Below are 15,014 nucleotides of genomic sequence, written 5' to 3' on the forward strand. Positions count from 1 at the left end.
GCTTCTAGGGAGAGTAGCACTTATTATTTATAATGAATTATGCGCTTAGATTTTTTTTTTTTCTAATTGCATTTTCAGTCTTATCCAACTCGGAATATATATATATATATATATATATATATATATATATATATATATATATATATATATATATATATATCACATTCCCATTACTGTGAATATATAATACCTTTTCACTTTCCTAATACATAATAAAAACTGAAAACCAGAAGCCCTATGTACGTATACCCCCATAAGTTAAAGTGCTACCAAAATATTAAATAAAACTAATTAAGTAAAATAAAAAATAAAGCTGTAGCAGTAGCAGTAGCCGTAAACATTTTAAAAACAGGTTTTAACAGATTGTTGAATTAGCAGAAACATTAAGTACATGTACAGTGTCACCAGTCCCCAGACTTATGAAAACGTTTCGTGATATATATATATATATATATATATATATATATATATATATATATATATATATATATATATATATATACAGTGGCTCTCAAAAGTATTCACCCCCCTTGGACTTTTCCACATTTTATTGTGTTACAACATGGAATCAAAATGGATTTAATTAGGAGATTTTGCCACTGATCAACACAAAAAAGTCCATAATGTCAAAGTGAAAATTAAAATCTACAAATTGTTCTAAATTAATTACAAATATAAAACAGAAAATAATTGATTGCATAAGTATTCACTCCCTTTGCTATGACTCACCTAAATAAGCTCTGGTGCAACCAATTGTCTTTAGAAGTCACATAATTAGTTGAATGAAGTCCACCTGTGTGCAATTAACGTGTTTCACATGATTTCAGTTTAAATATACCTGTCTCTGGGAAGTCCCACAGTTGGTTACTACATTTCCTAAGAAAAACTACATCATGAAGACGAAGGAACATTCAAAGCAAATCCGGAATAAGGTTCTTCACAAGCACCAATCAAGGGTAGGATATAAGAACATTTCCAAGGCATTGAATATCCACCAGAGCACAGCTCCAGAGCAAAGAAATGGAGAGAATATGGCAAAAGGGTGAATCTGTCTAGAACAGGCTGTCATCAAAAACTGAGTATCCAGGCGAGAAGGGCACTAGTCAGGGAGGCCAACAAGAGGCCTATGGCAACTCTAAAGGAGTTATAGTCTTCCACGGCTGAGTTGGGAGACACTGTGAATATGGCAACAATTGCCCAGGTGCTTCACAAAACTGGCCTTTATGGGAGAGTGGCAAAAAGAAAGCCATTGTTGAAAAAAACTCACATCATATCTCAGCTAGAGTTTCCCAGAAGGCATGTGGGAGACTCTGAGACCAAGAGGAAGAATATGCTATGGTCTGATGAGACCAAAGTAGAGCTTTTTGGCTTCAATGCTAAGCGCTATGTTTGGTGCAAGCCTAACACCGCACATCATCCTGAGAACACCATCCCTACTGTGAATCATGGTGGTGGCAGCATCATGCTATGAGGATGCTTCTCTGCATCAGGGCCTGGAAAGCTTGTGAAGATAGAGGGCAAAATGGATGCAGCAAAGTACAGATAAATCCTGTAGGAAAACCTGTTGAAGTCTGCAAGAGACCTGGGACTTGGGAGAAGATTCATCTTCCAGCAGGACAATGACCCCAAACATATAGCCAAAGCCACACTGGAGTGGCTTAAAAACAAAAAGGTCAATGTCCTGGAGTGGCCCAGTCAAAGCCTGGACCTCAATCCAATTGAGAATATGTGGAAAGATTTGAAAACTGCTGTTCACCAAATGTCCCCATCCAACTTGACGGAGCTTGAGCAATTTTGCAAAGAAGAATGGACAAAAATTGCAGTGTCCAGATGTGCAAAGCTGGTAGAGACTTATCCAAATAGACTCATGCCTGTAATTGCTACCAAAGGTGCCTCTACCAAATATTGACTCAAGGGGGTGAATACTTATGCAATCAATTATTTTCTGTTTTATATTTGTAATTAATTTAGAACAATTTGTAGATTTTATTTTTCACTTTGATATTATGGACTTTTTTTGTGGTGATCAGTGGCGAAAACTCCTAATTAAATCCATTCTGAGTCCATGTTGTAACACATTAAAATGTGGAAAAGTCCAAGGGGTGTGAATACTTTTGAGTGCCACTGTATATGGCTTTAGAACCATCTGAGGTGTTCCATCTTCTTGTAGGAATCAGTTTTAATTAAACTCATCTTTGGTTTCTCCAAACCATTTGTAAAGTGTATTTAATGCTGCTTCTTTTTTTTTTTTTTTTTTTTTTAAATACTGAAGCTCATGTTTACTGCATGAATAATTGATAGAGACGCTGTACCCTTATTAGTGACAGAAAAAAAGTGACAAGGAGCTAGAAAGGGGTTTATCTAACGTGGTAAAATCACAACAGTGTCCTTGACTATGTATACAGATCTATTAATAGCCAGCAAGCATGTTACCTATGGTTTGGTATGTAAATCTGCAACTATGCCTGCCATTGCTATTTTGTTTTCTACAAATCAGAATCCATTCTAGTTTCTTTCTGGCGCTTCCTTGCTTGCTCCATCCTCCTAGATTTCTAAAAAAAGAAACCGAAGCTAAACAAATATAAACCGACAGCATCACAGAACTACCCAATTAACAAAGGGAGCAACCTAACCTAACGGACAAATCAATTTGATAGCAATGAAAAAACAATGGAACAAAACCTTGTGTCTGAAAAGCCCTTTCTATTTGTGTTCCTTGGATCACTGAACGCTTCCCTTGTCATTGCACAAGGGATGAGTGAAAGCAAACAAGTAATCACCACAGATAATGCAAATTATTTGTTTCCAAGTAACCTTCTAAAAACATATTCAATATTTAAATGATTATATTAATATGAAGGTTATAAAAGAAGACATTCATCTCATGTTTAACCCCTTTTACACCATGTTTTATTAACATGCTCAGCCCAGATGTCCACATGGTTAACCATGGCCAGACCATGATTGGATGACATGGCACCACAGCCAGATTTCAATGGTACACCGTGAGTGACCAATTAACAACATGGTCAGCAATGGTGCCATGGTTTACTCAATGTCCTATTAACCTATTGGTTTCAGGGGATAAATTAAGGCAATTTGGAGAAGGTGCTACATTTTGAAAAGATGCTGAGATTTTGCGACCAGTTCCATTAACATCTCAGATGAGCCAGTCCTTAGCTACAGAACAGAACTGAAGAGGCCATTCTTTCCACCCAGACTAGGCCCCTGCTCACGACCCATTATGCAGGTCTCATTGCCTCTCCATGTGGAGTCTGTACTGTTTATTAGATGAACTGTGATATACAAACACTAGCATTCCCATTGATGCGGGAACGAATTTCAAACAGTTGTGCTGAAAATGTTTCCGCCCCCGCCCCCGCCCCCGTCCCTACCCCCGGGCCCCCCCCTCCCCACCCCGGGCAGGGGGGGGGGGGGGGGATGGAGGAACCTTCGGGCAATATTTAAATATATACAAAATCTACATTTTGTGTGTATTTCACCATCAGAATATGCACAAACCAAGTGAGTTTCATAAGGAATAAGACACAGTGGCACAAAGTCTAAAATTATTGATGTAAGATTGTACTGTCCTTAGATGTCTTTTTAGATTAAATACAAATAAAATGCATTAATCTTCGTCACTAAAATGCTTTCATTTTATTCGACACATTTAATAGGTCTATAAACATTTTACAGACACTGATGCTAATTGGGAAAGTTCTGCCTTTCGTATATGTGTTGTGTGGATGCATTGGGAAACAAAGTTACAGTGCACTACTGCTTGGCACTTGGTAGGAACTGTTACTTATTTATATAGGGTTGGCAGAATTTTACATGTATTTATGTTCTCTCTACCTGTCTTTAAAGCTGTAATTAGCATCGTTTAACCATGGGCTGGATTAAATTGAGATCAAATATTTTGTAGCTCTAGATTTGTTAAACTGTTGGCTTTCCTCTCGCTGTGAGGAGGACGTAGTCAATACACTACACACCGCTGATTTCGTAAAATACAAATATCCTGTCTGGATACAAACTGATTGTTAAACTTAACAAATAGCAAAATGTAGAATTAAAAAAGAAACAACTTTAAGTATTAATTATCTTATGTGTTTGCATTAAAAGGGGCGCTATTTAAATTGCAATCTGGGAACACAGAACAATAAACCTGTTAGCAATCGAGCCAGTAACCTTGCTTTTATCTGAGTAATTCTTTAGATTGAAAGAAAGATTGAAGTCAATATCGTTGTAAATTGATTTGTTTCGATTGTGTTTTTATTTTAATTGTTTTATTTCTCAGTAGTTTCACCCCCTTCTCCTTTATATACGTCTTGCATCTCTCCTTGCCCTCCTTTATATACGTCTTGCATCTCTCCCTGCCCTCCTTTATATACGTCTTGCATTTCTTTTTTACATTTTGGAACTCCCCATTACATTGCAGTCAATTACAAAATATTCTAATCAAAATGTAACAATCAACAATAGTCAATGAAAAAACTATTTTCTACTGGAAGCTAAAAATGAAAATGGCAGTTTGTCATGCCGTGGCAAGAAACACAGTTGTACATCCATTAAAACAGAGGTAAGCTTACCTTGTTAATCTGCTTTCCTTAACGATTGAACGACTCTTCTGAGTTCTTACCAAAAACATAAACTGTCACTTTCTACTTGAATCCATATAAAAAAAAATCTCAAATTCCGAATACAGTACTAGTATGAACCTATGAATTGAAATTATCGTGCCTCACTGGCCTGGGCTGTTGCAGTAACAGTTATAAAAAGGGCATAGTGAATAAAAAAGAGCAAGACAGCACCACAAAATATATAGTTTAGAGTATGATTTCTTTGATATAATTAAATTAAAATAAGTGGCATACAGAATGTGGACTGGTTCTTACTACTAGTAAAAAAAAAATGCAGGATGGTTATAATTTGTTTATTGAGAAATATATTGACACGTTAACAGTTATATATATATATATATATATATATATATATATATATATATATATATATATATATATATATATATACACACACACACACATGTTTAGCATATTGTATTTAAAGGAGATTGAGAGAAATATATGAATTTCACAGCATATTTAAGTTTACCCTTGATGTAAGTTTTCTAGACTGTTGATGGTCTCTTTAAAACTTGCAATGAATTCCTCAAAATAGACTTAAAAAACAGATTTTCAATTAACTATTTGTTCACATGGCACAGTATTTCTTGTTTTGCATTTATGTTTCTTGTTCAAAATGTATTTATTTATTTTTTTGTTGAAACTCAAATAATAAAATATTATTTTCCACTGGGCAAGATATCAGTTTTGGTAAGATGTTATTTCCTGATTCTGTTTAAGAATTTATTAAAATCAGATTGTTTTGTATACTTAAAGATCATATTAAAAAGCCCATTTGCTTTAGTTTGTCTTGTCGCTGTGTGTTCAATAAAACCTCCCATTTTCAACCTTCATATCCAGACTCGACTCCTGTCATTCGGGGCTCCCGTTACCCTCAGAACCCACTACTCTACACTTTATGACAAGGTAATAACTGACGTACTTTCTCCATGTATGTATTATACAGTATAGTGCTAGCATATATAGCCTGGCATTTGTCATTCCCCTTGGTTGGGTATGGTGTCTCTGTATTTATATCTGCCTTTACCTGTCTTTGAACTTGCCTGACTGACCTGCCTTCCTCATTCCATTCAAACCATGTGACAATGTGACCTTTCAACTCTGCTTGGCCTGCCTACTCGCTCTGTGTGGGCTGACAGAGTTGACAGGTCACATTGTCACATGATCTGAATGGAATGACAGTTCAATGCCTGGTAAAGCTTGGAGCAACAGGACCCCTAACCGTCCAGAATGATGTCAAGAAATAAAAAACGTAAATGATATTTGAAAATACTTAGTCTTTTATTAATCCTACATTCAGACCCCAAAATAGTTAGTTGTTAATTGTACAATTATACCAATTAAAACTTGGAGTGGAATGACCCTTCCGGCCCTGGACTGGGCACCCTTGCTGTAGAAATTCCCCTTTCAACCCCCCTGCTTCCCTGGATGAATGTGAGTTGTCTGTGTTTCTAATATTTTGTCCACCCCCTGTTATATGCGCATCACCCTGTCAGACAGGCTTGTTGTTATGATGGTCTATTAGCTCAGAGCTTCCCAACTCTGATCCCCAGTACAGGAGCGACAAAGAAACCCTTTCTCAAAGCCTTTTACTAATTTACTCCTACAGAGTTTGTTGAGTCTCAGATAACACCAGCTATCCCTGCAAGGACATACAGCAAAAAACATGAATAAATGAACAATTCTCCTTTCAGAAAGTACTGTAAAATGCTTTGAGAACAGGCAGTTGTTTATTTGAAAATAAGTTACACACATGTTTATGATGCATAACGCACACACTTTGAATGCACAAACAATTTGTTTACAACCCTAATAATAATAATAATAATAATAATAATAATAATAATAAAAACACCAACATATACCATAGAGAATGCTGTTTTGGAACATTATGCTGTACCTTGTATGTAACTCGCAAACCCATCTGCAAATTATACATGGGTTCATGTTATATTCTAAGAATTAGGGTAACCTTTAAAAGTTCCAAGACTAGAATTCAGTATAACTCAAGAGTTAATTTGAAACTCAAAATGAATAAACAAAAACAAAAGATTAGCTTTGCACGCTTGGCTTATGCTAAAACAGTATCAGATAATTCAACCAGAACATAGATATTCATAGTTAAAATGCAAATCAACAGAACTTCAACCTCTGTGACTTCCATACAACCAGTGTGTGGTGGTTTTGCTGTGTACATCACCACCATAACCTAATTCAAGTTTAAAGGACATTATTGTATTAGAACGTGACTGATACCGCAGCCTGTACTGCGTGTGCTCCCTGAGGATCTCTGGCGTTTTTGCAGTGCGTGCTTTGTTTAGATGATTTTAGCTGTTGTATAACATGTGCCAGATGCAGAGCAGCTTTTTCTTCATCTTTATACAGCATGCACAGCATATGGTGGAACAGTCTGCTGGGATAGCATAACGCAGCCATTTTGTAGAACCAGAATGTGTTTTTTAATAGCGGGACACACTGGCTAAATAATAATGGGTATCATGTCAATAGTATAGCCCATATGTCCACCATGTATAATATGTTACACATATACTACAGACCATGCTATCCTGACATGTTATACAGACTGTGTCTGAAGAATAGTTAGTAACACTTTACATTACGTGTCTCTAATTACTGTGTATTTACATAGTCGTTACTTTGTATATGCGTAACACATAATTACAATGTTATTATGCATAGTTACAATGTACTTAATGTGTAAATCTTTTTGCATGATATAACCCTAATGTTAACCCTAACTCTAACCTTAACCTTAATTATAACCATAACCCTCCCTAAATCTAACCCTAACCCTAACTCTAACCTTAATCATAACCATAACCCTACCCTAACTCTAACCCTAACCCTGTGTACTTATACATATCGTGCAAAAATATTTATGCGTGAAGTACATTGTAACTATGTATAACAACATTGTAATGATGTTTCAGTACACATGTATTTACTAAGGAACTATGATGGAAATACACAGTAATTAGAAGCACTTCATGTAAAGTGTGACTGGACAGTTGACGTGAGCAGTACAGGTAGTAATCACAATGGAGGGATTAGGTTGCCAATTACTGGTGACTGTAATTTACAGGAAATTTACAGCTTGCAAATTTCCAGAGGTTGACACTTCATATTCTTATACTGTACAACGCAAGTCCAGTGTGGTGGCCATGTGACTTGATTAGTAGGTGTCTGGTCACATGCACATCGGATCTTGTTTGCACCGAGGGGACACGTACCCTGCATGAGACCTATCTTCTGCTGTTGTTGTTCTGAAACCAATGTGAGCATGGACACTGTCTCGAATTGAAAAGCCTTGGCTGTGGAATAGATGATTAAGGTTTCTATTGAGGCAAGCACAGGAAAGGCAATGGCAATGATGGTAATCCAACACCTAGCACATACATACGCATCAGTTCAATCAAAAAGCACATCAAGACAAATTTGTCACGCAGGTGCAACATGTAGATCTGAGCTCTTGTGAATTCACCATAAAATACCCTGTTATTAAAATGCAGTTTGAATGGAATTTGTTTGCTAACTCATTCTGACTTCAATAGAATGGTCTGTTACTTTTCAATCTGAATCATTAAGTGGGTTTGCTTTTTTAAATCGGCAACACTATTTAAAGCTTCTGTTATAAACGTTCAACAGTGGACCTATAAATGAGATTTTAAAGGGTTATAAAACAGACTGTAGCAGAAGTAAATGGATAGAAAATGTACCAGGGCACTTATAAGAAAACTTATTATTACTTTTTCACATAACATAAAGCATAACATCACTGTAATGGTTTTATTCTTACATGATGTATTGGTGTTCTAATATTGTGACATCATTTTTATTTATATCTTTAAATCTATATTAATTATAATTAACATCATTTTATATAAACTTATATTTTTTATTATCATGCAATACTGGCTCTGAGGATTAGTCTTAGTTTGGCCTCCCCAGCACATCAGCATGCACTACTGTTGAATTATTTTTGTTTATTTAATTATTTTTAACTTTTATATATTTATTGGAATTAATTAGTTCATTCTTTTCTGTTGAGTTCCGTTGGCATAATCATGTTCAGTCTATTTATCCATTTACTTTCTTTTATTCTTCTATACAGTACTGTGAAAAAGTATTTGCCCCTGTCTGATTTTCTGCATTTTTGCACATTTTTCACATTGAATTTGGTCAGATCTTTTTGTGGGTTGTAGTAGTATATAGAAGGAGTCAGACAGAAAAAATGACACCAATGTTTGGTGCTTCTTTCATTTGTTTGGTGTGCAAGGTAATCAAACATGCAATCTTCAGGGATGAAAAGTTATTGCCCCTCAAGTTGACTCAACACAATTAAAGGGATAATTAGGGTCAGCTGTTTGAATACTGTGGTTAACAATCAGGCCTGATTTGGGCCAGCCCTGCCCAAAATAAATCTGACTAACTTTGGCCCTTACCATCAGAGTGAAGTTGTCAGCACACAGGTTCTAGAGACACATCATGCCACGATCAAAAGAAATTCCTGAAGATCTCCGGAAAAAAGTTGTTGATGCCTATCAGTCTGGAAAGGGTTACAAAGCCATTTCTAAGGAATGGGACTCCACCAAACCACAATCAGAGCTATATTGTCCAAATGGTGAAAGTTTGGGACAGTATTGAATCTTCCCAGGAGTAGCTGTCCTGCCAAAATCTCTCCAAGAGCAAGGCGTAAAATCGTCCAGGAAGCCACAAAGAACCCTAGAACAACATCCAGGGATCTGCAGTCCTCTCTCACCTCAGCTAAGGTTAGTGCTCGTGACTCCAACATCAGAAAGACACTCAGTAAAAATGGGATTCATGGCAGAGTAGCAAGGCGGAAACCACTGCTCACTGTGAAAAACATGAATGCTCGTCTCAAATTTGCTAAAAAGCACCTGGATGATCTTCAAGAGTTATGGAACAGTGTTCTATGGACAGATCAGTCAAAAGTGGAACTTTTTGGCCAACATGGGCATCATTATGTTTGACGAAAACCAAACACTGCATTCCACAGCAAGAACCTCATACCAACAGTCAAGCATGGTGGTGGTAGTGTCATGATTTAGGAATGCTTTGCTGCATCAGGACCTGCCATCATTGAAGAAACCATGAATTCTGCTCTGTATCAGAGAATTCTACTGGAGAATGTCAGGTCATCCGTCTGAAGCTGAAGCGTAGCTGGGTCATGCAGCAAGACAGTGATTCGAAACACACAAGCAAGTCACATCAGAATGGTTGAAAAGCAAGAAATTTAAAGTTTTGGAATGGCCTAGTCAAAGTCCAGACCTAAAACCCATTGAGCTGTTGTGGCAGGACCTGAAACAAGCAGTTTATGAGACTGGTCAATAACTACAGGAAGCGTTTGGTTGCAGTTATTGCTGCTAAAGTTGATTACTTTTTCACACTGGGGCATTGGGTGTTGCATAACTTTCTTTAATAAATAAATGAAATAAGTATCAACATTTTATATTATTTGTTCACTCAGGGTCCCTTTTATCCAATATTAGATTTTGGTTGAAGATCTGATAACACTGAGTGTCAAAAATATGCAAAAATGCGGAAAATCAGACAGGGGGCAAATACTTTTTCACGGTACTGTATGTCGCCTTGTCTAATTTTAGCTGTTCTCAAACTACAAACTTTACATCATTTATGTCATGTCCTTGACTGGTGAAGTGCTGTACTATTGGTTCAATCATTTTTTTTTTTATTTCTAATTAAGGTGGTTTTGAATTCTTTTATATAAAGTTGTTCCAGTCTCTCTAACATATTTTATTTCATCACATTTTTCACAGGCTATTCCATAAACAACACTGCTATTTTTACAGTAGATATTAGTTTTTAGTGGATATGTGGTGTTCTTATGTTTTAATTATATTTTTACTTTTGTCCATGTATTTTACACTTTACATGTAGTAGTGCAAGTATTTGTAGAACTTATCCTGTCAATTATTCTTTTAGTTTACTGAGAACTAAAATAACATCTACATTAGCTTCTCTTTTGAACGCTACAACTGGGGCCTTAAGAAATACATTTTTCAATTTTTCTGAATTATATAGAATCCGCAAGTGTTTCCAAACTATCTTAGAAATATTGGGCAAAAGTTTAGAGCAAGGCATTACTAATGGGACTCTTTTGACCTTTTTATCTCTATTTTTATAATCTAGTAGATCATCTCTTTTTATTTATTCACTTTTCTTAACTCACTAATTATTTCTTTGTATGCTCTTTTTTTAGATTTGTTTTTAATACATTTCTTTGTTTTACATAGTCGCTTTCTTTAGAGCATATTCTTCATATTCTTATTCCTTAACCCTTTGGGATTGCCCTTTTAGTGTGCATTGGATGTGATATCCCAGTGAGCACAGTTGGATCAATAATCAGGAAGTGGAAGCTGCATCACACCACCCAGGCACTGCCAAGAAAAGGCCGTCCCTCAAAACTCAGCGCTCAAACAAGAAGGAGACTTGTGAGAGAAGCCACAGAGAGGCCAACAATCACTTTGAAGGAGCTACAGAGTTTAGTGGCTGGGAGTGGAGTAATGGTGCACCAGTCAACCATATCAAGAGCTCTGCATAACATTGGCCTGTATGGAAGGGTGGCAAGAAAGAAGCCGTTACTCAAAAAGTACCATCTGAAAGCACATCTAGAGTTTGCCAGAAAGCATGAGAGTGACTCAGCTGCGATGTGGGAAAAGGTTTTGTGGTCAGATGAGACCAAGATAGAGCTTTTTGGCCAAAACTCAAAGCGCTATGTGTGGCGCAAACCTAACACTGCCCATACCTCAAGACACACCATCCCTACAGTGAAGTATGGTGGTGGCAGCATCATGCTATGGGGATGCTTCTCATCAGCAGGGACTGGGCATTTTGTTACAATTGAAGGAAGAATGGATGGAGCAAAATACAGAAAAATACTGCAAGAGAATATGCTTCAGTCCGCTAAAAAACGGAAGCTTAGGAGGAATTTCACCTTTTAGAGGGACAATGATCCCAAGCACAAGGCCAAAGCAACATTGGAGTGGCTCAAGAACAAAAAGGTGAATGTCCTACAGTGGCCCAGTCAAAGTCCTGATCTCAATCCCATTGAGAATCTGTGGCACTATTTGAAAATTGTGGTCCACAAGTGTCGTCCAACCAACCTGAACAACCTGGAGCAAATCTGCCATGAAGAATGGGCCAAAATCACTCCAACACTGTGTGCAAAGCTGGTACATACTTACCCCAAAAGACTTAAAGCTGTTGTTGCAGCAAAAGGTGGCTCTACTAAATATTAATGTGTGGGGGTTGAATACTTATGCAAGCAAGATATTTCAGTTTTTTATTTTTCTTAAAAATATTTCCCAACATAAAACTAATGTCACCTTACAATAATTGATTTTGAGTTTAATTGTTTTAAAATAAAATATCGAACAGAACGAAATTTCAATGTACCATTTGTAATTCAGTAATATGAGAGAATTGGTCAGAGGTCTGAATACTTTTGCAAGCCACTGTGTGTGTGTGTGTGTGTGTGTGTGTGTGTGTGTGTGTGTGTGTGTGTGTGTGTGTGTGTGTGTATATATATATATATATATATATATATATATATATATATATATATATAGTATATATATATATACAGACAAAAGTATTTGGGCAAATTACAAAAACCACAAAGAAAGTGATTTCAGTAATTTATAATTGTTCTATTTAAAGGTATATATTAAAGTAGAGATACAGCTTTATAATCTAACAACACATTGTAACATAACATGCATAAAATGAAAAATAACATGCAAAAACTAATTTCATACTTTGACAAAAGTATTTTGGCAATCAACCCATTCTATGAAACCCACTCTTTCTAATTATTGACAATTATCATAATTAAAAAACACCACCTGTTGATAATTATAGAATAAATAAATACATAATCATCAAGTGTTGAAAAATACATTGGAAATTTGTGATTAAAAAAAGCAACAAAAATGGTTAAAAATAAAGAATAGAGCAACGATCTCAAAATGGTAGTGATACAACTAAACGAAAAAGGAGAAATTAGCAGAAAAATAGCAGAAAGACTTGGTTTACTGAAAATCACCGTGTGGCTATTATTGACAAACACAGGACAACAGGAGCTATTGCAACTAGCTCCAGGTGTGGAAGACCAGGAACGATTTCTGCAAAATCTAGTAGAAGTCATTCGAGCAGCCTGGCAAAATCCTTGGATTACTGCAAAAGATTTGACGCAAGAATTGAGAGAAGATGGTCAAGAAATTCATGAGCAAACAGTTCAACGATACCTCAGCAAGATGAATGTCCATGGGCGAAAACCAAGATGCAAACCTTTATTAAAAACAATACCGAACAAAAGCGATTGGGGTTTTCTACTGAATGCTTGAAGAAGCCTGGTGATTTCTTCAATCACATTTTATGGTCAGACAAATCAAAAATATAACTTTTCATCAAGAAAGCGACAATATGTTTGGAGGAAGAGAGGAGAAGAATATTAAGAAAAGCTAATTTAAAAAAAAGCTAGTCACTTAACCTCCTTGTGCTCCGTCTTTCAGATGAGACGTTGTAAGTGACTGCAACTGATACATAGTTCACACACCTTTGTCTCATATCTTGTAAAGCTCTTTGTGATGGTGGTCCACTATGAAAGGCGCTATATAAAAATAAAGGTTATTATTTTATTATTATTGTAGAAGGATCAATGAATTCTGCAAAATATCCAGAAATTTTGCACTCTCATTTGTTACCTAGTGCTAGAAAGCTTATTGGACGGAAGTTTGTATTCCAGCAGGATAATGACTGCGAAGTCTACAAAGGAATTTTTGAAAAAACGAAGATTACAGGTATGGATTGTCTCCAGACTTGAATCTCATTGAGATGTTGTGGATTGACCTGAAGGCTGCTGTTGTAAAAAGAAAATCAAAGTCGATTGCAGAACTCAAAGCTGTATGTGTTGAAGAATGGGCAAAAATATCTCAGGAAAGCTGCCAGGAACTAGTTTCAAAATACAAGAAAAGACTGCAAGCTGTAAAGGAAGCAAAGGATTGGCGCACAAAATACTAATGTAATGGGGTCCAAATACTTTTGAAAAAAACAAATGATATTCTGGAAACCATAATGCAATGTAATAATCAACAGGTTCTAGACTGGTCTACATGGTTCAAGAAGCCAGTAACAGTCAAGAACAGTTTCATGATTCCCTGGAGTAACTGTATATATTATTGTGGCAAAGTGCCCACCCTTGTGTGTATTTTGTGTTGTGTGTTAATGTTGGTGTATAGTCATTGGTACATGGGATATAAACGGGTCTGTGTAACACGAATGTTTAAAATGTATATTTGTAGTTAGGCACGAGGATTGCACAGCACTTCACATGCAGGTAAAACGTAATAATATGTGAGCACGGGGAATTGCACTTTATTAATTCACGTGCAGTTGTACTGCGACTCCAATTGAATGGTTGATTAGCAATCAAGTCTCGGTACAGCTGCATTAAAGCTGCATGTTTACATCCACTCGGGGTGTGTTCGGTGAGTGGAGAACGGGATTGGAGACGGAGGTAAAGAGAATAATAATAATCGTTAAAAAGAAGACCACCATGTTTTGTCTGTATAGTCCGTTTTGTTTGTCTGTTTATTTTGACTACCAGTGCCGTGTCTTGTGTTTTTTGTTTGTTACAACCTTTTGATTTTCTGTTTATTTATTAAATGCTTAGCAAAACCATTCGCTCAGTTCCATCAAACTCCACCTCTCGTTTATTTCCTGTTTCTGGTCTGACATCACCCACTCTGGCCGTCTTTTTGACAATTATATATATATATATATAATATTTTAACTACATTTTCAGATGAGAAGTTTAGAATAAAAAAAAATTATACTGAAAAAAATGCTTGTTTTGTTATACAACTCGCTCACCACCCAGTGTATTATGTCTGTGACTGAAAACCCTGTTTGAAATCCATAAAAAAAAAAAAAAAAGAATGTAATATTGAAAGCTGACATTAACATAGCCCACTTGACTTTGCTAATACTAGCTCAGATAATGTTGATAATACTTTATTTGTGTCAATACTCAAGAGTCTTGGAAAACTGAAAACTGAACACAGCAACGTGACTGAACGGTATGGTATGAGAAAGTGTCCATGTATGTATGTCACCACTGTGATAACAGGAGTTAATCTGCATGGTCTTGTTCCCACAGAGCACAAAAACAGCATCAGAGCCGCCGCTAGCGCCCCCTGTGTCGGAAGAGGAGGATGATGATGAAGAAGAAGAGGACGATGATGATAATGAACCCCCTCCTGTCATCGCACCGAGGCCGGAGCACACCAAATCGGTATGCAACAT

The 15,014-nt window shown here is 36.4% G+C and overlaps 1 protein-coding gene across 4 annotated transcripts in view; it reads left to right on the forward strand.

Moving 5' to 3' along the window:
- The window catches only part of LOC121318651 (serine/threonine-protein kinase PAK 3-like), a 71,998-nt gene that overhangs the window by 36,489 nt on the left and 20,495 nt on the right, over positions 1-15,014 (forward strand). For 3 of the 4 annotated variants that reach the window (XM_041255554.1, XM_041255553.1, XM_041255556.1), the window contains one exon: positions 14,869-15,003. In XM_041255554.1, coding sequence (XP_041111488.1) covers positions 14,869-15,003 — 135 coding nt within the window. Of the gene's footprint in view, positions 1-5,486; positions 5,553-14,868; positions 15,004-15,014 lie in introns of all 4 variants that reach the window. The other variant, XM_041255555.1, reaches the window with a different exon arrangement.

This window comes from Polyodon spathula, chromosome 7, assembly GCF_017654505.1.
Source record: "Polyodon spathula isolate WHYD16114869_AA chromosome 7, ASM1765450v1, whole genome shotgun sequence".
In the NCBI taxonomy this organism is placed as follows: domain Eukaryota; kingdom Metazoa; phylum Chordata; class Actinopteri; order Acipenseriformes; family Polyodontidae; genus Polyodon; species Polyodon spathula.